The sequence below is a fragment of the Marmota marmota genome, unplaced genomic scaffold, assembly GCF_001458135.2.
Source record: "Marmota marmota marmota unplaced genomic scaffold, marMar, whole genome shotgun sequence".
NCBI lineage: Eukaryota > Metazoa > Chordata > Mammalia > Rodentia > Sciuridae > Marmota > Marmota marmota.
Genome location: NW_026000037.1, coordinates 56125247 through 56150483, shown reverse-complemented (window position 1 = coordinate 56150483; position 25237 = coordinate 56125247). Strand labels below are relative to the sequence as shown.

Here is a 25237-nt window from a genome sequence, read left to right as displayed (position 1 = left end):
TCTGCTGCTTGCCATTCCATGTGCTAGTTGCTGAGAAACGGTCAGTGCAGTTATAGGAAGTATTTGTTGGGGACATTGTCCACCAGACTTCTCACCCTTATTATACTCTTTTACCTATGGAATTTGGAATGTTCTTTCGCATCTTACCTTTTATAGGCCAGGCAACCTTAAAGGGATGAAGAATTAGTGAGAAAACACTAATTTCACCTCAAAATCTAGAACAAGCTAGAGGATTGACTAGGACTAGAATTCAAACCTCAATGGTCTTTACCAAGAAGCAGTATGGAAATCCTATCAAATGTAAATGGAATTTCACATGTATCTTTCTGTATATTCTATTATTTCAACAATAAATGATTTAGCTTTTTCAAGCATTTAACTGAACTACCTATACCTTTAATGAAAATAAAGCAAAACAAAAAATTGTGTGATGTCTACATATCTTTTGTAACAGGAAGACCGTAGTTCATGGAGGTTCCCTCATCCCTCATCCCTTTGGAATAAGCTTGTTTGAGGACCAAGTGTTCTTCACTGACTGGACCAAGATGGCTGTAATGAAGGCAAACAAGTTCACAGACAGCAGCCCACAGGTGTACCATCAGTCTTCTCTGAGGCCCTATGGGGTGACTGTTTACCACGCCCTCAGGCAGCCCACTGGTAAGCCACACAACAGTGTTGAGACCCTGTTTGGTACTAGACTTGTTAGAAACATTTTTTTTTCCAAAGCTGTGGAAGTTAAAGATGAGAGATCTCCTCCTGGGATCTGGGTGATATTCTCAAACATACAGAGGATTATCTAGAGTATTAAACCCTCAAGAATTGACTCTGCAGATCATGGGCTTTCAATGAAATTAGAATTAAAAGTACTGAATCTAGAGGAAATTTAGAGATTCATTTAATAGATGCAGTATGCCAGGTCTAGGTGCTGGGGGGTCTAGCTGTAAACAGACCAAATCCAGATACCTATGTTATGGGGAGCCACTTCATAAAACAATCAAATCAATGAGTGCTTTATTTACCTGGCCAGGGACTGTCACCCACCCGTAGAGACTGAAGCTCTGTGGGAGAGCAGCAATTTCCTGGCCTGTATCCTGGGAACTTAAAGAGGAAAACCACAACTCAGGGGCTTTCCTGAGCATCATTCAAGCAAGCCAATCACAGAAGTTAAAACAATAGCAAGCGGGACCTGACAGCCCTAAGCAGGACTAGAATTTTCCAGTTAGCAAGCACGCAAGTAGAGAAGCTAGAAAAAAGCAATCAGCCTGTTAACTGCATCTTGGGTCTGAGCAGGTGTTAGACAGCCGTATCCTGAGTTTGAGCAGGTGGTTAGTGGGGGAAAGAATCTACTTCAAAGTCTTGGGTCACCAAGACTACGATATCCTGGGTTGAGTACATTTTGTGGGGTACAAAGTACAGAAAACAATATATTATAAGAAAACAGCTTTCATTTCAGTTTCTCAGAAATAGTTCTTGTAACAGAATTTTTTATAGAAGGCAGCAAAATGGAGTCTTAGACCTGTCTATGACAGTTCTTGCTTATAATTATTATGTCTAATATATATATATATATATATATATATATATATATATATATAAAACTAATATATAACCTATAACTTACACTCTTACTTATTTTATTGATTAGTTTAGACCACAACACCTACCCTCATTCTACTGGGAGAATTGTCCTATTTCAAAACTCTAATATTATAGTTAAGGAAACCGAGTCCTCATAGAGGAAAATGGCATATTCTAAACACTCATTTTGCATAGCGTGGGGACCATTTTATTTCTTCACTGTTGTATACATATGGATCTGTTCTTTGGTTTGTATTGGGTCTGTTATGGTTCTACTGGGTTTGATTCAGACACTGGTTATTTTTTTGTTACTTTATAATGACTTTGTGTTTCAGAGTTTTGAATTGAGCTTTGACATGTCCATTTGAACTGTCTATGGCTCTTCTATATTTGTTTGTGGATCATAGAAAAGAAATACACCAAAACTAGACTATGTTGGTAGAAAGCTTAATATTGGTGAACTGTAATTTGGAGAAATACAGATTTGTTTTCAAACTCTCATATTAAGTGATGAAACTGTTTAGGATGGAGAGAGACAACAGGCAATTAGGTTGCTTAAAAAATATACTAGAATTGAATAGATATTGAAGATGAATAACCTTTGATATCTTCATCCTGGGAAAATATATCTGAAAACATGTTGGAAATCTCAATTTGGAGTACTTTTCAGACTTAATTTATAAAGCTACTAATTTCACATGTGCCTTTACCCAGTTTGATCATCCAGATTATTTCCCCAAATAAATCCACTTGAGAAGAGAAAGAGACCATTCTGAAGAATAAGTCAAAGGTTCAGAAGACAATTTAGAAAGTAAATCTGAAAGTTTTGTCTGTGACAATCTTGTACAGTGTGCAGTGAGCTTTCCAAGGTTACAACTTGAAAGATGGCTTTGGGAAACATAAACTAGTTTGGGAGGCAGGACACATAGGGTTTTGGAATCAGGTCTCGATTAGAATTAGCTATTTAGGCATGAATAATCTTGGACAAGTTGTCTAACCTTTCAGAGACTTCTGTAAAATTGGGGTAATAAGGTTTACTCCTTGGGGTTATTGGTTATTTATTGGAGTTTTGTACAAAATAAGGACCCATTGAGTAATAGTTACTTATTATATTTTATGAATGATAAGGATAGTACTAAAGGTTTTTATTTTTAAAAAATTTGGGGTGGTGCCGAGTGTGGTGGCACAACTCAGGAGGCTCAGGAGGCTGAGGCAGGAGGATCATAAGTTCAAAGCCAGCCTCAGCAAAAAAGCGAGACCCTATCTCTAAATAAAATATAAAAAAGGCCTGGGGATTTGGCTCAGTGGTTAAGCACCCCTGGGTTCACTGGTACCAAAAATAAACAAACAAACAAAAAAGAAAAGAAAAATTCGGGGGTGGGTAGTTAATTCTAATCATTGAGGCTAGCAGACAGACCCTATAATTACTGTGGAAAAAGAATCCCATGGTTATCTGGTGGTGGGAGTCCTGATTTTTGTAATCACCAGTTTGAGAATGGACAGGAGAGCAGTGAAGTTGGGAGGGTTTGCGCAGCCGGATGTGGTAACCACATCTGGAGTGATGACTCCCCAGTGATGCAAACCCATCACTGGGTTCATCTACAGGCTAAAGTGGCTTCACATGACTTGGAGCGTTACGTCTGTCTAATTGTGATTGAACCCTGTGTATTTCTCCCCCAGCTAGCAACCCATGTGGAGATAACAAAGGGGGCTGTGAGCATGTCTGCGTCCTCAGTCACAGAACCGATAACGACGGTTTGGGTTACCGTTGCAAGTGCTTATTTGGCTTTGAGCTGGATCGCGATGAGCGCCGCTGTGTTGGTAAGAAATCTGTGTTGGTGGGTCCTTCTGGCAGGCAGCACAGGGTAGCCAGACAGCTGCTGTTGCTGGGCACTGGGCCAGGTCTCTGTCTGACTTCTTCACTGCAAAAAAGCTTTCTCTAGCCCACAGAACAGCTTCTTTGGTAGGCACCGTGTTCTCTGTACATAAGAGCTATATTTGAAGATGTAAAATTCCGTCTTTCCTTTAAATCCTCATCTAGGATTTTCTTGGTCTTCCTTTCCTCTTTGTTTCCTGAAACATTCATCTTTTTTTACTGTGATTTCTGAATTCCATGTGACTGCACTTGGTGTTCTTTTCCATACTATGTATACTGTTTCCAATTCTTTTTATTTTTCAGTACTGGGGATGAAGCCCAGACTCACTTGTACTTTAGACAAGTGCTGTACCCCAGCCTACCATTTCCACTTTAGACATTAACCTGAACTTTGATGGGAAGGGAGGTAGCCCATCCCTTTTATTGACTTCTCTTAGACCACCACGTATGCCCCTTTGAGCCAGGTCATCGCACCTTAATCTCATCTGGCTTTATTTCTGTATCCAAAACAAACTCTTGAGTATTAGGCTGGCTCCATTCCTCATGAAGTTTTTCATTCCAGTTCAAACTTTGATTTTTACACCTGTCTCTCAGCTCCTGTTTCACTCTTCCACTGAAGCTTTCCTTTCTTCCTCTTGGATTGCCTGCAGGTCTCCTCATTATTCACCCATGGCCTAGGCCCCTAACCAACAATGAAATATGTGACTAAAATATTTATTTCATTTTACCTTTTGCAATTCTCTTTTCATCTCTTTGATAAATTCTTGCTTCCCAGATGGTCCTTCTGGAAGCTTCTATGGACTTTTTAAGCTTTTAGATTCTAACTAAGATAAATTTGTTAACATTGGGGGTAGTCCTAGATTCAGATAAAAATCTCCCTCATTTAAAAAGCCATGTGTTTATAACTTTTATCAGTAGTACATTGTCTAATGATTTTGTTTTTAAATTCCTTTTTGCAGTTATTATGTCTTGGCTATACTCCCTTTATCACTGTCTTTTTGAATTCCTGATGTACTGTCTGTCTCCTTCTTGGCTTTTAATAATCACTTCTTCCTACCCCTTTCTTCCATTGATGTTGATTCTTTTTTTCTTTCTGATCTTGACACTCCAAAACTTTCCTGTGATTGTTGGTGTCGATTTCTATCCAAAAGTTATTCCAACTTGAGAATTTTGATGGAATTACTATGGAGTTTAGCTAATTCTATTTTAAAATTTTTAGTATATGGACACTGCTTTTAATGCCAGTAAACCCTAAGGATAAATTTTTTGAATACGTGTATCACCTTTGTAGTTGCTTTTTTCTTCTTCTTCCCTTCCATTATTACCAGCTATGGTTTTCACAAATTTATTATGTTTATTTCAAAATTATATTTCATGATGATAAAATGTCTTATGAACAATGTGATTTGTCTGGAATTTAGTGAAGGCAAGAACCGTGCTGTGGCTGACTGTGCTGTCCTTCCTCCTACAGCTATTAAGAACTTCTTGATCTTTTCATCTGAACTGGCTGTGCGTGGGATCCCATTCACCCCCTCCACCCAGGAGGATGTCATGGTTCCAGTGACGGGGAATCCTTCTTTTTTTCTTGGGATTGATTTTGATGCCCAGGAGAGCACAATCTTTTTTTCAGATACATCAAAAGATATGATTTATAAGCAAAAGATTGATGGCACAGGTAAGAAAATGTGTGTGTGTGTGTGTGTGTGTGTGTGTTTTGGCTATTTTCAGTAATCATACAAATAATTCATTCAGTTTAACTTTTAAGATCCACTTTTTAAGCAGGATCTTTATTAGGTTTGATAAATACTTTTTGGATTGAGAAAAGAAATTTGTTTTTTTAAATAAATCATGTTGGAAATAAGCACTTTTCATTTTCAAAACAAGTTATAAGTGATGGTGTATTTTAATAATGACAATGTTAACAGGAGAGGAAGGTCAAGTGTCTGGAAACCCTTAATAGCTTAAGGGTTCTTCATATTGGAAGCATTCAGATTGGTCCAATGGGATGATGTTTCTTTGGGGATACTGGCCTACTTTTGTGCCAATGGCTGAACTTGGAATGACAATTTCTTAAAAAATGAATTATATGAGATTTGGATTTGTAAATCCATACTTAAGTTTTAATTGATTAAAATTCTGTTAAAATTTTTATAATGGTCAAAGAAGACAGATAATTTATGGTCAGCCATACTTTCCTTTTGGGTACTTTATTTGGTTGATGGCATGATCTGTTGATCTCTATACCTGAAATTAAAAATTAATCTGAAATTTAAAAAAATATTCTCTTTTTCTACTGACTTTGCCCCATTAGGTATATTTGTCTTTTTCTTTGTTAAAAATGTAGCCCATTTGCCAGTGCATATTCCTTTCCAGTGACAGCCCTTTCTCCTTCATTTATTTCATGGGCAATTTTCTTGAAAGTTTGGTCTGCCCTTTCCTGTCCCCCCTTATGACTCCTCACCTCAAAATCTATCTGCCCATCACCTCCCTGGAACCCTTCTCATCTTGCTCATCTCTTTGTTGCTAAACTAAATAATTGTCTTCAGTCCTGTTTTGTGTTCCAGTAACCAGCATTACTGAGTCTCTCTGAGCTTCTGACCTTGCAAGATTGTGAGGCTGTGCATGTCCTCCGTCACCCACTTCTTTGGTCAGCTGTTCTTCTTTGATTTCAACCCTAGAGGAGTTGATCTTAGCCTACCTCCTCGCCATCATCTTGGATCCCATGTTTTCTAGTCCCTATCTTTGATTCTTTGGTCATCTTCTCAAAAACTGTTTCGATTTCCTTTCATTTCTTGTCCATTCCTTCTTGTGTCACTTATAAGTCTTTATAATTTTTTTTAAGAGAGAGAGAGAGAGAGAGAGAAAGAGAGAGAGAGAATTTTTTTTTAATATTTTTTAGTTTTCGGCGGACACAACATCTTTGTTTGTATGTGGTGCTGAGAGTCGAACCCAGGCTGCACACATGCCAGGCGAGCGCGCTACTGCTTGAGCCACATCCCCAGCCCCCTTAGAAGTCTTTTGTCCTTTGCCTGTCCTAACTTTAATCTCTGGAGTTCAGCATTGGTCCTTTTTCTGCATAATGTCCTAATGTCTAGGTGTTTGATTCCCATTTGTGCATTAGTTGTTAAATTACTGTGGGAGCCTTTTTGCGTAATGTTGACTAGTCGGGTGTCTTCCTAACCTGGGGAATGAAAGGCAGGCCTGGGAAGCCTTCTCGTAGGTGTTAATGGCAATCTCTCTGAGGTTCAGATCCAGGCTGCCTCTTCTAGATATTCACAACCATTTTGAAATCAACATGGCCAGTGGACTCCTTCATCCCACTCTTCCCAGACTCTCTGCCTTAGAAGAAGAGTACAACTGCTTGTTCCTTCCTGCCTCCACACAGCCTGGATTTCCTGTGATCTTCTTCCTCTGCTTTTGTTTCTGTTATTAACCCATTGACCCTCATGCTCCCAAACACATGGAGTTCTTAACCTCTCTCCCTCTCAGTCACAAGGTTTGCTCTCCTGTAGCCCCCAGTTCCCTGCTTCCCTTTGGAGGAACTCTCCATATGTCCCCACCGTCTGCACTCATGCCATAGGCCAGGAGTCTGTGCTGGGCACCATCCTCGGCACACCTCCATCACAGCACCCAGCACTCTTTTATTTCTGCCTCTGGGCACAATTGTGTCTTCCTCTCTCCCATCTCATTATAAAGTGCTTTGAGGGCATCTTTCTAGATGCTTTACTTCTCTATGACTCACTTTCCTCATCTATAAAATGGACAAAATAATGCCTACTTGGCTGTGAGGATAGGTGAATCCATAAAAAGTCTTTTTTTTTTTTATCAGTTCCTGGATCATAGTAAATGCTCAATTACCGTAAGCTATTATTAGCAATATTATGTTACCTAAATATCTAATATGCTGTCTATCTCACAGAGGGCTTTATTTTTATGATTTGCTGAAACAATGACAGAAAATACTAGGATTTTTTTTTTAACTGTAAAATAAAGATCTAATTACCTATTCTGACTGAGATTTTCTTGAGTGGAGAAAAAGAAAGAAGAGAGGGGAAAAGCATAAATATTTTTTCAGAGAGGAAAGTGGTTTCTTTTCTCCTGTACCCAGTTCTGATTTCCTTCCTGGTATCTTTGCTGGTCTTTTCCAAACTTGGCAACTTTGTGGTTGTGAAAGTCTGTTGAAAGACTGGTGAGAGGGTTGGGCGGTAACACCTCCGGTCACCCCCTGGTTGTACCTGGCAGTATCAGCTCCTTGGAGCCGTCTGGGGGTGGTAGTAGGTGAACTCAGGTATCTTTTTTTTTTTTTTTTTCTGATGTTCTGCAACGAGAATTTTTTTTTTCCTTGAAGTTTGAACAAGGGAGTGAGTCCAGACTACACCACTCCTGGTTATATTTATAAGTATCATATCTATTCTTTGAGATCCAAACTTTGAGGAATGAATAAATTTGAGGTTTATCTCATGTTGTTGCTCAGTGTTTTTTTTTTTTTTTTAATTCCTCATGTACCTGAAATGTGCTCTGACTGACACAGAATTTAAATATGCAGTAATAGGAAAATTTATGTCTTATGTGATATACTTAGTTTAAACCATGTCCATGTTTGAACTTACAGGAAGAGAAATTCTCACAGCAAATAGGGTGGAAAATGTTGAAAGTTTGACTTTTGACTGGATTTCTAAGAATCTCTACTGGACAGACCCTTCTTATCAGAGTGTTAGTGTCATGAGGCTTGCTGATAAATCCAGACGGGAAATCATTGAGAATTTAAATAATCCCCGGTCAATTGTGGTTCATCCTCTTGCTGGGTAAGTATGTGCCTGTTTTTCTAAGGGCTTGAAACCATGCCTCTTTTAGTCATGGAAAAGTGATGTCCTAGGGGTTTTTGGCAAGTTTAGTAAATATGTAACTTGAAATCACCTTAAATTTTACTCCTTTAGCATAAGCTTAAGTAATCACTTTATCTCCTTCAAAAATATTCTCAGTCTCAGCTTCCCTGGTTTGTACTGGTATGTTTTTTTTCATGGTTGCAGAGGACCATGGTTGCGGTACAGATTTGTTGGGGAAGGAACAAGATACACAGCAGAATTAGGAGGAAAGACTCCAATTCTTGCCCTGTTTTAATGAATTCTTATGAAATGTAACAAAACATGCTTAATCATTCGGTAGTTTTCAGAGTAAGAAGTTTTCCAGATCACAGGCAGTTTCATGTTTTGCTGTTCTGTCATTGATGCGGTCAGAGAAGAAAAGACAGAACAGTCCACAGTATTCCTTTTTGGTTCTTACCTTTCTTTTAAAATATGTTTCATACAAATGGCGCTGGGAAACTGGATATCCGTATGTAGAAGAATGAAGCTTGACCTTTATCTCTTGCCCTTGTAAAGTCAACTCAAAGTGGATCAGAGACCCAGGAATGAGAACAAACTCTGTTAACTGCTAGAAGAAAATATAGACCCACCACTCCAAAATGTAGGCTCAGGAACTGATTTTTTAAAAATCATAATTATGATTATTTGTAGATGGACATAATACCTTTATTTAATTTATTTATTTTTATGTGGTGCTGAGAATTGAACCTAGTGCCTCATACATGCTAGGCAAGCGCTCTACCACTGAGCTACAACCCCAGCCCCAGGAAATGACTTTCTTAACAAGATTTATAAAGTGTAAGAAATAAAACTAAAAATCAATAGATAGGATGGCATCAAACTTAAAAACTTCTGCACAGCAAAGGAAACAGTTAAGAGTATGACTAGATAGCCTACAGAATGGGAGAAGGTCTTTGTGCCTTGGATAGGGCATTAATATCCGGAATATATAAAGAACTCAAAAAGCTTGACACCAAAAAAAATCAAATAACCCAATTAATAAATTGGCAAAAGAACTAAAAAGATACTTCTCAAAAGAAGAAATACGATTGGCCCAACAAATATATGAAAAAATGTTCCACATCGCTAGCCATCAGGGAAATGCAAATCAAAACTACATTGAGTTTCTCCTCACTCTAGTCAGAATGGCAGTTATCAAGTATACAAATAATAAGTGTTGGTGAGGATGTGGGGAAAAAGGTACACTCGTTGGGACTACAAATTAGTGCAGCCACTCTGGAAAGCAGTATGGAGATTCCTCAAAAAACTGGGGTGGAACCACCATATGACTCAGCTATCCAACTCCTTGCTATATATCCAAAAAATCTAAAATTAGCTATAAAATACTAGAGGGATGTAGCCACATCATTGTCAATAGCAGTACAATTCACAATAGCCAAGCTAGGGAACCAATCAAGGTGCCTTTCAACAGATGAATGGATAAAGAAAATGTGTGTGTGTGTACACACACACACACACACACACACACACACACTGGAGTATTACTCAGTCATAAAGAAGAATGAAATTATGACATTTTCCAGCTAATGGATGGAACAGGAAACTATCATACTAAGTGAAATAAGTTAGACCCAGGAAACCAAAGTTTGAATGTTTTTCTCTGATCTGCAGAAGCTAGTCCAAAGAAGCTAGGTAAAAGGGGGGACATTCCATCATAATAGAAGAAAGATCAGTAGGTTAGATGAAGAGGACTGTTTTGGTCAGCCCTTTTTTCTGCTGTGACTAAAAGACCTGATAAGAATAATTTTAGAGGTTGAAAAGTTTATTTGGGGGGTTCATGGTTTCAGAGGTCTCAGTCCATAGACAGCCGGCTTCATTCCTTGGGGCTTTAGGTAAGGCTGAATATCATGGCTAAGGGAAGCAGCTCACATGAGTATCAGAAAGGGGGCGGGAAAGAGAGAAAGAGAGAGAGAGAGAGAGAGAGAGAGAGAGAGAGAGAGAGACTAAGCTCAGCTCACCAAATATATACCCCAAAGCCATGCCCCCAGTGACCCACCTCTTCCAACCATGTCCTACTCACCTTCAGTTACCACTCATTTAATCCCTAGCAGGGGACTAATTCACTGATTAGGTTAAGGCCTCATAATTCAATAATTTCACCTCTGAATGTTCTTGCATTGTTTCACACATGAGCTTTTGGAGGGCACCACACATCCAAATTGTAACAGGGACTGAGGGAGAGGGAGAAGGAATGCTATAAGGGAAGAATAGTGAAATGGATCTGACCTGACTTTCCTATGTATATACGTGATTATGCTACACTGAGTCCCACCATCATGTACATCCACAAGACACAAACTAGATAAAGAAAACCTAAAGGTGAATAGCAGAAGGATTAGTAGAGTAAAGGGAAGGGAATGGGGAGGGAGGAGGTGAGAGAGAGGAAAAGTACTGGGGATTGAATTAGAACAAAGTATATTCCACGCTTTCATAATTACGTCAGAATGAACCCTAATGTTATATATAACTAAAGAGAACTAATAAAAAGGGGACCAAGGATGGGGAGGAGGGGAGGGCAAACGACTGGGGAGTAAAAGTTCCAGATCACATTGTGTGCATGTTTGAAGATGTCATAATGCATTCCAATTTTATGCATAATTGTAATGCACCAATTAAAAATAAATAGGGGGAATAACAATAGAGTAGAAGAAGGAGATCATGGTGGGGAGGGGAAGGTGAGAAGGGAAAAGGGAAGTACTGGAGATCAAAATGGAGCAAACTGTTTTATGCATTTATGAATATGTCAAATGAACCCCTCTATTATGTGTATCTATAATGTAATAACAAAAAGATTTAAAAAATATGTTTAATAGCTGACATGATTGTTTGTAGCAAGGTATGTTGTTGTATTTGGATGGAAAAAGAGCAGTGGTCATTCACTGAAGCCCGATTCATTCATGTAGTGAGCCCTTAACATACATACTCTCATCTAATCCCGAAACCAGTTTGTGAAAAAGTATGTATAATGCCCATGTTAGGGACTTGTGGAGGACTCACAGTCATTGCTGAGAGTTAGTGTTCAGACTCCAACTCTGTTCTATGTACAGCTCTGCCTAACCCAGGTCTCTCTGCCACCTCTGCAGTATGCACTTTATATTTTTATTTTCTCTTTGTAAAACAATATAAGAAACATACTTTAAAACTTATATCATTGATAAGAAATTCTGTGGTCCTATAGAGAGGTAAACCATAGATTTTTTCTAGTGAATTTATCTTAACTAACTCTTTGGCATGTGGTTTTGTAAAGTGGTTAAATTCTTAATGGCTTTTTCATTTAAAATGATATGAAGTCACATTTCAGAAAGTCACACTTTGGAAATGACTAATTTTGATTCCTAGGGATTATATGAAAGAGGAAAGGATTTCTTTCTCCCATAGACTTACATTTTTTCCCCAGTCCTCATAATGAAAACAAAAAGATGCTTTGAGTACAATATTGTTTGAGTATTATATTGATTTGGATGCTTTTCTTCATCTGGGATGAAATGTTTTTATTGCAAATTTATCAACTCCTTATAGAAGAATAATAGGAAGTAATCTAGTAGATCTAGTGGGTCCTGGATGTTTAATCCAAAGAGAAAGAGAGGATACAATTTACTTTATTGCTCATGGTGGTCTATTATTTTATTTCAATAACATGGAGTATTGGGTGACAATTGTTTTAGGTTTTAAAGTCTAGGACAGTGGTTTTCTGTTTTGGATGTTTATTTTAATACCATGTGTGTTTTTCACTTTGATTACATATTGATAACTGTACTTTTAACTAAGAATTATATTAGTTATACAATAGTCTGTTAAGCTTCACAGCATATACAGAAAATGAAATTAATTCCAGCAAGTCTCTAGAAAATTTGTTTTTGTGAAATCCCTGAGTCATGTAATTCATCCCTCGTTAACATCCATGATTTATTACCTCTTTTTCCAGGTATATATTCTTCTCTGATTGGTTCCGTCCTGCTAAAATTTTGAGAGCGTGGACTGATGGATCTCACCTTGAGCCTATAGTGAATACCACTCTTGGATGGCCCAATGGATTGGCCATCGATTGGGGGTAAGTAGGAATCACCCCATATCATTCGTTACTGAGTTCCCACTTAGTGCAACACACACATAACGGCAAAGTGGGGTGCCATGATGGAGTAAGGAAAAGCACACTCCATGTCCTCAGAAACTTTTTAATCATTAATTGAGATGGGAGGAGGATGTTAAATGATATAAGAACACAAACGTGGTTGGCCAGTTACTGGTGGGATGAAAACCAATGCTTTCATGAATTTTCTGAGGAAATTTCTAGAAGCAACAGAATGACAGGGCATAGTGGAGGGTCGAGAGGGAGGAAGTGAGTCCCAACCCTATTAGTAGTAGAATAAGGATTTGATGAAACACTGGTTATGTGTAATTTCCTCCGGGGGTGTCTTGAGGATAGGAAAATTTTGAAGTCAATCAACAAATGTGTATTTGTTTATATGCATTTTGGGAGAATTTTGAGGTATGAGATATAGTTCTAGAAAATTGATGATCCATCTAGGAATATGGAAAAGGAAAATATAAATTAGCTTATGAATATGATATGCCAAAGTAGTTATGGGAGGGAAAAAAAGGAAGAAATGTATTTAGCCTTTTAAACATAGGTGATATTACCAACATTTTTCTTAACTTATGGATTTTACAAGGAGAAAAATAAAATCCCCACTCAAAGATAGCAACATTTCAAGTTTTCAAAGATAGTTAATTGAAAGTCATTTGATGAAAGTAGCTTTCCTTTTCTGAGGGGCCTAAAACTTTATCAGACTTTGTTTGATAAAGGTGTTGATTGAGCATTTTGATTTTGAATTCCCTCAGGGTGATCTGCTGGTTTTTGGATAATGGATAACTTAAGTATTTTATTGTTTTAGTGCTTCACGATTATACTGGGTAGATGCCTTTTTTGATAAAATTGAGCACAGCACCTTTGATGGGTTAGATAGAAGAACTCTGGGCCATATCGAGCAGATGACACATCCATTTGGACTTACTGTCTTTAAAGGTATGTTTTGAATCAATAAAAAAGTGTGTGTTGTTTTATACTTTGCAATTCATAACAGTAAAACCATTCTCATTGGTCTCTCTCACAATTTCAGAAAAGCTTGTTACTTTAAAATACAAAAAATCAAAATGGTGCTATTATATGTAGACAAAACAGTTGGTTTGTTGATGGAAAATAAGAGTTTTAGAGTGTGTTGCTTTGGACACATTTAGATAAGAATGTCGATAACTTATTTAGGCATAGCACTTTGTAGTTGACACTTCTACAATTCCTGAGTATGTACTTACATAACTAAGTTTCACGTGAAGAAATAGTGAATCACTGCCTCATTGAATGATTTAAAGTCATTCAAGAATTAGATAGCAAGAGTTGTTTATAGGAACTATGATAGGATTTCATTGTTCTCTGTTTGCAAGAACCTCATCAGAACCTTGTAGAAAAATGATTACGTATATCCATCAATTGTATATCTATTGAATAATTTTGAAGCTTGTTCATCAAAATGTTGGGTAATTATCTTTGTTGTAGAGAAATGTTAGGGTACTACTTAAAGAAACAGAAAGACATGATTATTTCTTCAACACTCTTTCCAAAGAATTTTCATGTTACTCGTAGAGATTGCTGGGAAGCTTGGGATTCTGGGAAAACTCCATGATCACAGCCAGTGCTTCAACCTTCCTTCTCTCAGCCCCCTTCTTGAGTATAGGCAAGCTTCTCTGAGTTGAGCTGGGGATAAGAGTGTAAACTTGCACCATGAAATGGCTAGTTTGTTTAGTTTTGAAAACAAAGCTCTGTGGATGGCTGGATAGCTTGTGAACTGCACACAACTGTTAGGCCAAGAGTGAGGAGAGATTGATGTCTATTCTGGTTATGCATGAAAAACCATAATCAGTTCGAGGGGTGACACTATACAGTGGCCACCAAAGGCCCTAACTATATGCTAGTTGAAACTACTTTGAATAATCAGTATAATCCTTTAAAAAAAAACTAGACATTGGCCATAAATCAACAATTTTCTCACGTGCATAAAGTGTGGAATGAAGAGTAAATATATTGCATATTCCACCCTGCTGTCTGTTTTATCTTTGGAGTGTGTGGTATTTAAAAATATTTAAGACATGCTCTTGTGAGATTTTTGGTGAGATGAGTCAATTATAAATAGTCACCCTCTCAAGTATTTACTCCCTTTTCTCTAATGATATCAGATACATGCTATTTGCTGCTATATAGGAATATTATAAGAATGTTGTATTCTCTCTGCTCTGTGCTGAAATGTTTTGGGATTGAATAAAAATGCAATTTCAGTACCTTTTGGTTTCATCAGTATGAACCAAAACTTGAGTGTATCCCCATGAGAACAACATGACATTCCCAAAATAACGAGAGCAGTTTCTTCCAACCCTGGCTCACAGGGTGGATCTCTAATGGAAAGTTCTTTTGTTGTGTCATACCGTGGACATTATGCCCCTTTTTACCAACAGACTAGGTCTTCTTGACTATACATTGCACAGGACTGAAAGTTTGATTGAGCTCCTATCTACTTAAATATGTTATTATATATACCTCCTGAATGGTGGGACTGACTTTGTCATGGAAAAAAGATTTAGTGAGTCCAATAACTGATTGGTCATTGATTAGACCACAGATAAGGAAAATTGATCTCATGATCAAATTTGTGGCATCTTAAATGTTTTCTAGTTAATTGGAATTTTCAACGATAGCCCAAGAGAAAATCCATATTGATTCAGTTTTTTCTTTTGAACACTGTTGATGTCTATGTGTTTACTTCCTTGCTTCAGTAGTTAGTATAAAGTGAACATGATTAAATTTTTGTTAGGTAAAATCTTATGCTGCCTCTGTTTTGCCATTCTGAGCACCATGGAACAAGGATGAGGTTGCAGGTGTATGAACCCTTATGTTGATATTTTTACCAATCCTCAAACATACTGAAAGTTCCTCTTTGGACTAGATTTGTACTTTTCCTTCTCAACAACTTATTAAAGTTGAACATTAAAAAATTAAGCATTCTCATGCAGACATGGGCTACAGAATTTTGGACTTGGAAGGGATGTTAGATGTTGTCCGTTGTCTTCACATAGTTAAGTATTTTGCTTACCCACTAGGCAACTTAATGTTGGGAGAAGAGCCTAGTCTTAAGGGGCCTCATATAGAAGAACATTGAGAATAAAACAAACTTTTTCCTATCAAAGTTTAAATCTAAATGCCATCATAAAATTTCATGCATACTTGCCCTGAACCTGACCATGATATTAATAAAATGTAGACTTCCAAAGAGCATTTATAGAGAATAACTGGTCATGGAAAATGGTTACAGAGACAGATTAGAGATATTTGTGGGAGAAGAGTCTTGGAATTGTGAGAAGCATTACAAGCCTATTGCTTTCTCTCAGAAATTTATTTATAAGTAAGTTAATTCCCTAAGTGATTTATTTATAAGTAAGTGATGACTGAAAATACAAATCCTCTGTATTCCTTTTTAGATTATGTGTTTTTTACCGATTGGAGACTGGGTGCAATTGTTCAAGTCAGGAAAACGGATGGGGGAGATATGAGGGTCATTCGAAGTGGCATCAACAACATAATGCACGTGAAGTCATATGACATCAGCGTCCAGACAGGTGAGTGAGCTCGTCAAGTTTTCTTTTTTTTTATACATCCATATAAAAAGTACATCCATATCAAATATGGTGACTCCTTTTTGCTTTAAGTACTTATTAATATAGCTCTTGATAATTCTATATTACTGTCACTCTTTAAGTCTCTTCAACTCTGAAAGTGTCATTGAGAAATATACATTTTTAGCACTTTTCTGTTTTAAATAGAAATTTCAACCTTCCTTCTCTCAGCCGCCTTCTTGAGTGTAGACAAGCTTCTCTGAGTTGAGCTGCTGGGGATAAGAGTGTAAACTTGCACCATGAAATGGCTAGTTTGTTTAGTTTTGAAAACAAAGCTCTGTGGATGGCTGGATAGCTTGTGTACTGCACACAACTGTTAGGCTCCTATCTACTTAAATATGTTATTATACCCTGCTGTTTGTAGCAGGGTATAATAACATATTTATTATGTTATTACTTCCAAGAGGATGCTTGCTATGTTTTAATACTGGGTATGAACAGTGTTCTTTCCTGTTTGTGTGCCTTCATGAATCAAACCTGTGATCAATGTAATGGGCATGTGTAGAACTTACTCTGTCAGGGCTTTGCATTTTCCATTTTCAGGATCTAACTACTGCAGTCAACCCAGCCACCCCAATGGCGATTGCAGCCACTTCTGCTTCCCAGTGCCAAATTTCCAGCGGGTATGTGGGTGCCCCTATGGAATGAGGCTGACTTCCAATCACTTGACTTGCGAGGGAGACCCGGTCCGTGAACCACCCACTGAGCAGTGTGGCTCTTTTTCCTTCTCCTGCAACAATGGCCGATGTGTGCCCAGTTACTACCGCTGTGATGGAGTTGACGACTGTCATGATAACAGTGACGAGCATCTGTGTGGTGCATCTAGTAAGTAGCTGTGCTCGGGAGATATTTCCTGAAGAAGCTTAGGTTATTTATATAGGAAAAATATCTTTTAGAATTTCAGATTCTTAACATGTACTCCAAAGGCTTTTAGGAAGCTAAGCAATAAATGCCTTTCATATAATGTCACAAATAGTATCCAGCGTTGATTTAGATTATCTTCAATGAATTTGTTTGGACATTAGCTCTTTGGACCAATTCAGAGTCATTACATCTTGATAAGCACTCAGAAAGTTGAGTCAGGATTAGGGATGTGGCTTAGTGACAAAGCACTTGCTTAGTATGCATGAGGCCCTGGATTCCATCCCCAGCCCCTGCCCCCCACACAGTTGAATCAAAATGGATATAGCCTTTAGTATCTGAGAAAATATTATCACATTGGGTACTTGCCATCATAGTCTTTGCAAATTTCATATGTTATATTTCTTTTCCCCACCTTTTGGAGTAACATGAATTAAGGGTGAAATGATGGTCTTAACCTTTACCTCTTATTTGCTGGTTTTCTAGTCTTTGAAGTTTGTTTGAGGTTTAATAAAATGCTATTACAGAAGGCATATGTATCCCATTGAAGTTTTAAACAATAAAGTTAGAGGACAGTTGAAATCTTAGAAATCTCTGTCAAGGTGAGACCAATAGTAATAGTAACCTGTCTTTTTGGAGAAAAAGAAGAGTGCCAGAATTGAAAAATAGAAGTTCACTTGTGCGGTTTTTCTGGAATTTCTGAAAGTTTCATCTTTCTATGAATATTTTCCTGCTTCTCAGATTGTCCATTTGTACTTGGATATTTTATCTATTTCAAGGTTTCTGTAGACTGAGTTTGAAATTATGATTGGAGGAAGTGAAGCTTCCTTTAGAAGTTAAAGATGTACCTATTGACCACATCAACTACAGCTTGGATCTTAGGCAGATTTCTTTTTTGGTACTGGGGATTGGCACTCAACCACTGAGCCACATCCCCAGCCCTATTTTGTATTGTATTTAGAGACAGGGTCTCCCTGAGTTGCTTAGTGCCTCTCTGTTGCTGAGGCTGGCTTTAAACTCATGATCCTCCTGCCTGACCCTCCTGAGCCTCTGGAATTACAGGAGTGCGCCACCGCACCTGGTGATCTTAGGCAGATTTCTAAATCTCTCAGAGTCTCAGTTTTCTATATTTGTAAAATGCAGATAATTATACATACTTCATAGTATTGTTGTGAGAATTAAGAGAGGATATATATATCCTTACAGATATACAAACATAAACATATTAAGTGTACGTATAGTACTTAGAGGATTTTGATGATTAGAGGGTATCATTTGATGCACATTTCTCCGTATTTTATATAATGCTCTCACTGAAAAAGGAAAGCCTTTGGCCCACAAGGCAAGAACTCATGTAAAATGCTGTAAAAGCAAATACCTTCATGACCAGTTCACTGCTTTGCAGATAACACCTGTTCGCCTACGGCATTCACCTGTGCTCATGGAGGAGAGTGCATCCCTGCACACTGGCGCTGTGACAAGCAAAACGACTGTGTGGATGGCAGTGATGAGCAAAACTGTCCCACCCGCGCACCTGCTTCCTGCTCGGGGTCCTACTTCACCTGTGATAATAATCTTTGTATCCCAAGGAACTGGGTCTGCGACACAGACAATGACTGTGGCGATGGATCTGACGAGAAACACTGCCGTAAGTTTTGCACGAGTGTCTCTTGGTTGGTCAGCTAGTCAGTAGGCCAAACTATTTTCATTGTTCTTTGGGCACTCTTATTCTGTCTGTCCATCTGTGTATCAATGGGCTGTAAAAATCAAGGCAGGTACCTGCCTCTGGGAAGTTCAGAGTCCTACAGATCTTAAATTCTGTGGAAGAAAATGGGCTGTTCTCTCATGCCAAACACTCAGATAGGACCTGAAAAAAAGTGGCACATACCTATACTCCCAGTTACTCAGGAGGCTGAGGCTGGAGGATCTCTTGATCCCTGTAGTTGATAACAGCCTGGACCATATAGTGAAACCCTGCTGAAAAAAGAGTCCCTCAACTAACTATTCAGATATTTAAAGCAAATTTAAGAAATCATATAAACATATCCAGACATTTGGCAATGGATTTCTTAGATATTTTTATTCTCGGTTTTAGTTTTTCCTTGGACATCTCAGTCAGGAGGTCAAATGGTATAGAGCGGTATGTGGTATTGACTTGTACAAATTCACCCTTTCAGCTATCATTTGTAGAATAGCTGCTAATGTTATATATAGTGTTTGTCCTTAGACTGTGGTAAGGAGAATCATAGAAGGCAAAGACACTTAAAGCAAGGTAGACAGTTAGGAGGGCCTTTGAAGTGGTAGATACAATTCTTTTCACTTGATGCAAGGCAAAAAGACAACAGAATAATAAAGGTGTACAGAAAATTTAAATTTCTGTTACTCTTACCTACCTGGTTTTCCTCTCTCCAGTTCTTACCCTTTTAAGTTATTGTTCATTTGCATGTCTGCAATGATAATTTAAGGTGAAGCAAAGCTCTCCAGAGTAAATTCTAATCCTGGTTGTGTGATTAGGCAAGTCAGTTTCCTCTTGGAGTAGATGAGCTTTAAAGTCCCTTCTAGTTTTTGCATTCTATTCTAGTTTCTGCATTTAGCAAAACTTAAAGGTGCTTTAACAAGATAGGACCCTGGTTTTTGTAACTGTTTAGACTTTATATTAATCCCAGTCATTGTGATCTGTCTACACACTGAAGCTATTGGCATGTGGGTTGCAGTTCCCATGTTGCCTCCTTGGGCTCCATTGCTTAGCTTTAGTCGAGAGTCACGGACTTAACAGTGTTTGTGAGATGTGGTGGCTGTCCAAGCCCTTCATGTTTACTTGCTAAATGTAGTTCAGTTTTCAAGATGCAATCACACTTTCTGACTCTGCTCTGTATTCTTTTAATTTTTGATTCCAAAAATTGCCTAGTTTTAAAAGTTCTCATGTTGCTGACTCTGACAATGGGGCTCATTTGACAAAATCTTGAACCCACGTATAACCGAGAAAACTTGTGTAGCTTCTTAGTATTTTTCGATTTGGCTCTGGTACATGTTGAACAGTAAATAAACTTACTTGGCTTTGTTTACATTAGAAACTTCCGGGACATGCCAACCTAATCAGTTTCATTGCCCCAACCATCGGTGTATTGACCCGTCTTTTGTCTGTGATGGGGACAAGGACTGTATTGATGGGTCTGATGAGGTCGACTGTGGTAAGTGGATTGCTTTGCTTTTTTTTTCCCTCAGTGTTTACAGAAATCTCAGTGTTTGGTCATTTTCTCTCTGAACTAATTTCTAATGTTTTTCTCTTCCATTGTTAGTATTAAACTGTACTGCTTCTCAATTCAAGTGTGCTGATGGGAGTAAATGTATTAGCAACAGTTACCGTTGCGATGGTGTTTTTGACTGCAGTGATAACTCTGATGAGGCAGGCTGTCGTAAGTACCACCCACCCAGTGTGTTTCAGACAGGGGTCATGTCATTGTTACTTGTTGATGCCGCTGCACATATTCTCTATTCTGACAAACTGGAGGGCAGAAATCCTGAACTGAAAAATATTCTTAAAACAATCAGTATTGAACTACAATGAAATTGCCTAGGCCTTACCATATAATGATTTATCATTAGCGATTCAAGTGGGCACTTCAGATAGTTTTCCAGGTGGGTTAAGCATTTCTTAGATATTTTTGTTCTTGGTTTTAATTTTTCCTTGGACATCTCAGTCAGGAGGTCAAATGGTACAGAGCTGTTTGACTTGTGCAAATTCACCCTTTCAGCTATCATTTGTTGAATAGCTGCTAATGTTATATGTAGTGTGGTAAGGAGAATTATAGAATTATAGAAGGAAAAGACACTTAAAGCAAGGTAGACAGTTAGGAGAGCCTTTGAAGTGGTAGATAAAATTCTTTATTATTATTATTATTATTGATTTTTAAATTCTAATTTGTTATATATGACAGCAGAATGCACTACAATTCATATTACACAATTTTTCATATCTCTGGTTGTATACAAAGTATATTCACACCATTTGTGTCTTCATACATGTACTTTGGATAACGATGTCCATCTCATTCCACCCTCATTTCTATGCCCGTGCCCCTCCCTCCCACTTTCACCCCTCTGCCCTATCTAGAGTTCATCTATTCTTCCCATGGTCCCTCTCCCTGCCCCACTATGAATTAGCCTCCTTATATCGGAAAACATCAGCATTTGATTTTTTGGGATTGGCTAACTTCACTTAACATTATCTTCTCCAGCTCCATCCATTTGCCTGCAAATGCCATGATTCTATTCTCTTTTATTGCTGAGTAATATTCCATTGTGTGTATATACCACATTTTTTAAAATCCATTCATCTACTGAAGGACACCTAGGTTGATTCTACAATTTAGCTATTGTGAATTGTGCTGCTGTAAAGAATTATGTGTCTGTATCCCTGTAGTATGCTGTTTTAAGTCCTTTGGGTATAAACCAAGGAGAGGGATAGCTGGGTCAAATGATGGTTCCATTCCCAGTTTTCCAAGGAAGAAGTGGTAGAAGTGGTAGATACAATTCTATGGAGGTTTAGAGAAAAGAAATTCCTTCTAGTCAGGGGATTCAGTGAGAATGTTATATAATATAAAATCTATAGTATTCACAGGCTGGAAACCTAAAATAACATGATTTAAAAAATTGTCTACTGATCATGTTTAATGGATTTTAGGCTTGTAAAAAAATCATCAACGAGTTGGTCATTTGCATGAACAGTGGTGTTTTGGACAATAGATTTTCATTAATTTTCCTGAATTAGGAAGGAAGTGTATAAATCTATGGGTAAAAAGGAAAGTTAACTAAAATGCTTACATGCTTTTTTATTTGTTTGGCAATCAAATATTCCTTAATCTCAATTTCCTATTGCACATAGAAAACATGGAACTCTCTGATGATCTGTGGGGAACTGCTAATTCCTCTGACTTGCTGTTGCCTCATGAAGTTCCTGGGAGGGAGCTTGGGTTTAGCTTTATCAAATAGGGAAGCCATTCTTACCTATCCCTCAAAGATTGCTTGATAAATAGTGTAAAGTTTGCAAAGAATCAAGCATTTACTTAATGCTTTTAAGTTTACTTAATGTGTGCTGGTTTCATTGGATATAGAGTTCATTTGAAGGAAAATTAGAACATTTAAACATATGATATTAAGCATATAAAGTTCAATGCAACCATAGCTATTTAAGCTCTATTGAAATGCTATGGTGATTTTAAAAATTTTTAAAAATTTGTTCCCTTTAGATATACATAACAGTAGATATGGTGATTTTTTTTGATAGAGAGATGGAAAAATTATATTATTGAATCTGCAGCTGAATGAATATTATAAATGCAGGAAACAGAATGTTCTTTTGATTCAGGTACTCATCTTCTATTCAAAAATTGTGCATCCTGTACTTTGTTGTCATATCCACTAATCTGACACATAGAAATATTTTATGTACCACAGTGTGGGAGAAGATCCTTTAGCATTTCAGCTTTTAGTACTAATTGTGTCATAGCTATTATTCTACCCGATGTTGATCCAAAGCAGCACCCTGTGAATCTTGGCTATTGAAGGGGTTATAAATTGCATTCACAAGCTCGTTTTCCCCATGTGTTTCTCCTAGCAACCAGGCCTCCTGGTATGTGCCACTCAGATGAATTTCAGTGCCAAGGAGATGGTACCTGCATTCCAGACACCTGGGAGTGTGATGGGCATCCAGACTGCACCCAAGGGTCTGATGAGCACCGAGGCTGCGTCACCAAAACCTGCTCTCCGTCTCATTTCCTCTGTAACAACGGAAACTGCATTTACAAAGAGTGGGTCTGCGACGGGGACAATGACTGCAGGGATATGAGTGATGAGAAGGACTGCCCTGCTGAGGCCTTTCACTGTCCTAGCTGGCAGTGGGAGTGTCCTGGCTATAGCATCTGTGTGAATCTGAGTGCACTGTGTGATGACATCCTTGACTGCCCCAATGGGACAGATGAGTCCCCACTTTGCAGTAAGTTTCCCAACCACAGTTTACTGGATGTGAATTCCTTCTGAGCAGTAGCCTGGTGTGCCTTGCCATTGTCATAGTCCCTATGTAGCTTTCAGGAAGGGATTTTAGTTTCTCTATGACTTCAACTCTGTGTAGGGATAAGCATAATTGAATTCAAATAAATCATCACTGGATAATATTTCTCATTAAAACCTTTGCACTTGGCTATGTGTTTTTCCTTATTTTCATGTCACCATTTAGAAAAATGAGGCTAAGTGAGGCCATTAGACTGTCAAATTAAATTTGATTCTGTTGGTAATGTGCTCATGAAATTTTCTAACTTCAGTATTTTCTAATTTCAATCAGAACTTGCCACAAAACAAATGAAGTCCAGCGATTTGTGTTTGCTGTGATTGGCATGTGATCCTAATTTCTGTCCTTTCTTTCTTTCCTATTTAATCAATGCTCACTCTCAGATGAACCGCAGCCAGGTATGATTGTGAAGTATCTTAGATTTTTATGATTTCATATGTGTTGTGTTTGTGCTGAAAATGTTCTAATTTTTGTGACTTACCCTGCTAGTGTATGTTCTATGTTATGACTCTTATAAATAAGTTAGAGTTCTTATGGAAATAGAGGGGGTTTGTATCCCTAGGCATGTGAGTTGTCTTTAGGTGGCTTCCAATGTTGCTGTTTTGGCCCTGAGAGTAAGGAATGACAATGTATTAGTGGATCTGTGATGTCTAATATTCTGTTACCTTTACCCTTCCATTTGTTTGTTTTCGTAGATTTTCTAGCCTTTTCTTTTAAAATATTAAGTCCTGTGTTGCGTTTCTATATAGATAAAAGAATTTCAGAGGCAGCAAGTGTGAAGTGATGGTTCTTTGCATGCATTATCAATGACAACCATATCTCCCCAAGATTCTCTGATTGCACTAAATGGAGTTATGCTGGTGGTGGAGAAAGTGGTCCTAGTCCAATGGATAGTAAATCCTCAGGCAAATCAGAGCAGACACTGAATAGCCTGTGGAGTTCATCCAAGTCAATGTTGTTCTTAGCTCTGATCTGGGCATCACATTGAAGGTGGAATGGATCTAGATGGCAAATATTACATCAGAGAGCATCAAGGAAAGATTTCTGACTTTTTCCCTTTGTGATTCTCTTTCTTTATTCCAGATGAGGACACCTGCTCACATTTCAATGGTGGTTGTACTCATGAGTGTATTCAAGGGCCTTTTGGGGCTAAATGCATCTGCCCATTGGGGTATCAACTTGCCAATGATAGTAAAACCTGTGAGGACATAGATGAATGTGACATTCCAGGCTTTTGTAGCCAGCACTGTTACAATACGAGAGGTTCTTTCCGGTGCTCTTGTGATAAAGAATACATGTTAGAAGAGGACGGGAGGACTTGCAAAGTTACAGGTAATCATTGAACTTATAAATGAGCTAACTCCATCCTGTACGTGCCAGAGCTTAGGATCTAGTGTTGTGCAGAATCATTGGATAATGTTAATTAGGAGTCAGACCAACTTGAATCCTGGAAAGATTTACATAATGTCTTTCAACCTCAAAGTCTTAATGTATTTTGGAAAATGGAGGTTAAAACATTTGTAGGTAGAAAATCATCTTTTTTATTATTTAAATATTTGTAAAACATTTTATTTATAAAATATAAATTTTTAAAACATATTTTAAAACAAATTATACTTAAACATCTTTTAAAAATTTGTTCTTTTTAGATATACATGATAGTAGACTGCATTTTGACATATTATACATACAGAGAGTGTAACTTATTTTAATTAAGATACCATTCTTGTGGTTGTACGTGATGTGGGGTTTCACTGGTTGTGTATTCACATCGAACATAGGAAAGTTATATCCTGTTCATTCTACTCTTTCCTCCTATTGCCTCTCCCTTCCCTTCCCTTTCCTTTGTCTAGTCCAATGATATGTATATATCTTTACATAAGACTTAATAAATTCAGCAGTACTCATTAAGTTTCTATACTGTATATTAGAATATTGATTTAGCTGCTTCCAAAGTCACCAAATGAAGAACTATAAAACAAAATGAAAGTTTTTTAAAAAAATAAGTAGGAGTCTGTAGGCAGTCTAGGGAATAGAGCTGGCCTGTTATCTTTATTCTGTGACTTTCATCCAGGATTTATTTTTAATTTTTGGCACTGAGGATTTAACCCAGAGGTTACTTTACCATGGTTTACATCCTCAACCCCTTTTAATTTTTATTCTAACCTGCTGAGGATGCTTTGAACTGTGATCCTCCTCCATCAGCCTCCTGAGTCGCTGGGATCATAGGTGTGCGCCACCACACCT

General features: G+C 37.8%; 1 protein-coding gene across 1 annotated transcript in view; it reads left to right on the top strand.

Moving 5' to 3' along the window:
* Positions 1–25237, top strand: part of Lrp2 (LDL receptor related protein 2) — a 192866-nt gene that overhangs the window by 69802 nt on the left and 97827 nt on the right. The window contains exons 12-24 of the mRNA XM_048811966.1: positions 455–657; positions 3259–3399; positions 4926–5129; positions 8067–8259; positions 12266–12391; positions 13236–13366; positions 15868–16005; positions 16606–16887; positions 18329–18571; positions 19995–20114; positions 20223–20339; positions 22541–22918; positions 24074–24322. Of these exons, the coding sequence (XP_048667923.1) occupies positions 455–657; positions 3259–3399; positions 4926–5129; positions 8067–8259; positions 12266–12391; positions 13236–13366; positions 15868–16005; positions 16606–16887; positions 18329–18571; positions 19995–20114; positions 20223–20339; positions 22541–22918; positions 24074–24322 (2525 nt within the window). The remainder of the gene's footprint in view (positions 1–454; positions 658–3258; positions 3400–4925; positions 5130–8066; positions 8260–12265; positions 12392–13235; positions 13367–15867; positions 16006–16605; positions 16888–18328; positions 18572–19994; positions 20115–20222; positions 20340–22540; positions 22919–24073; positions 24323–25237) is intronic.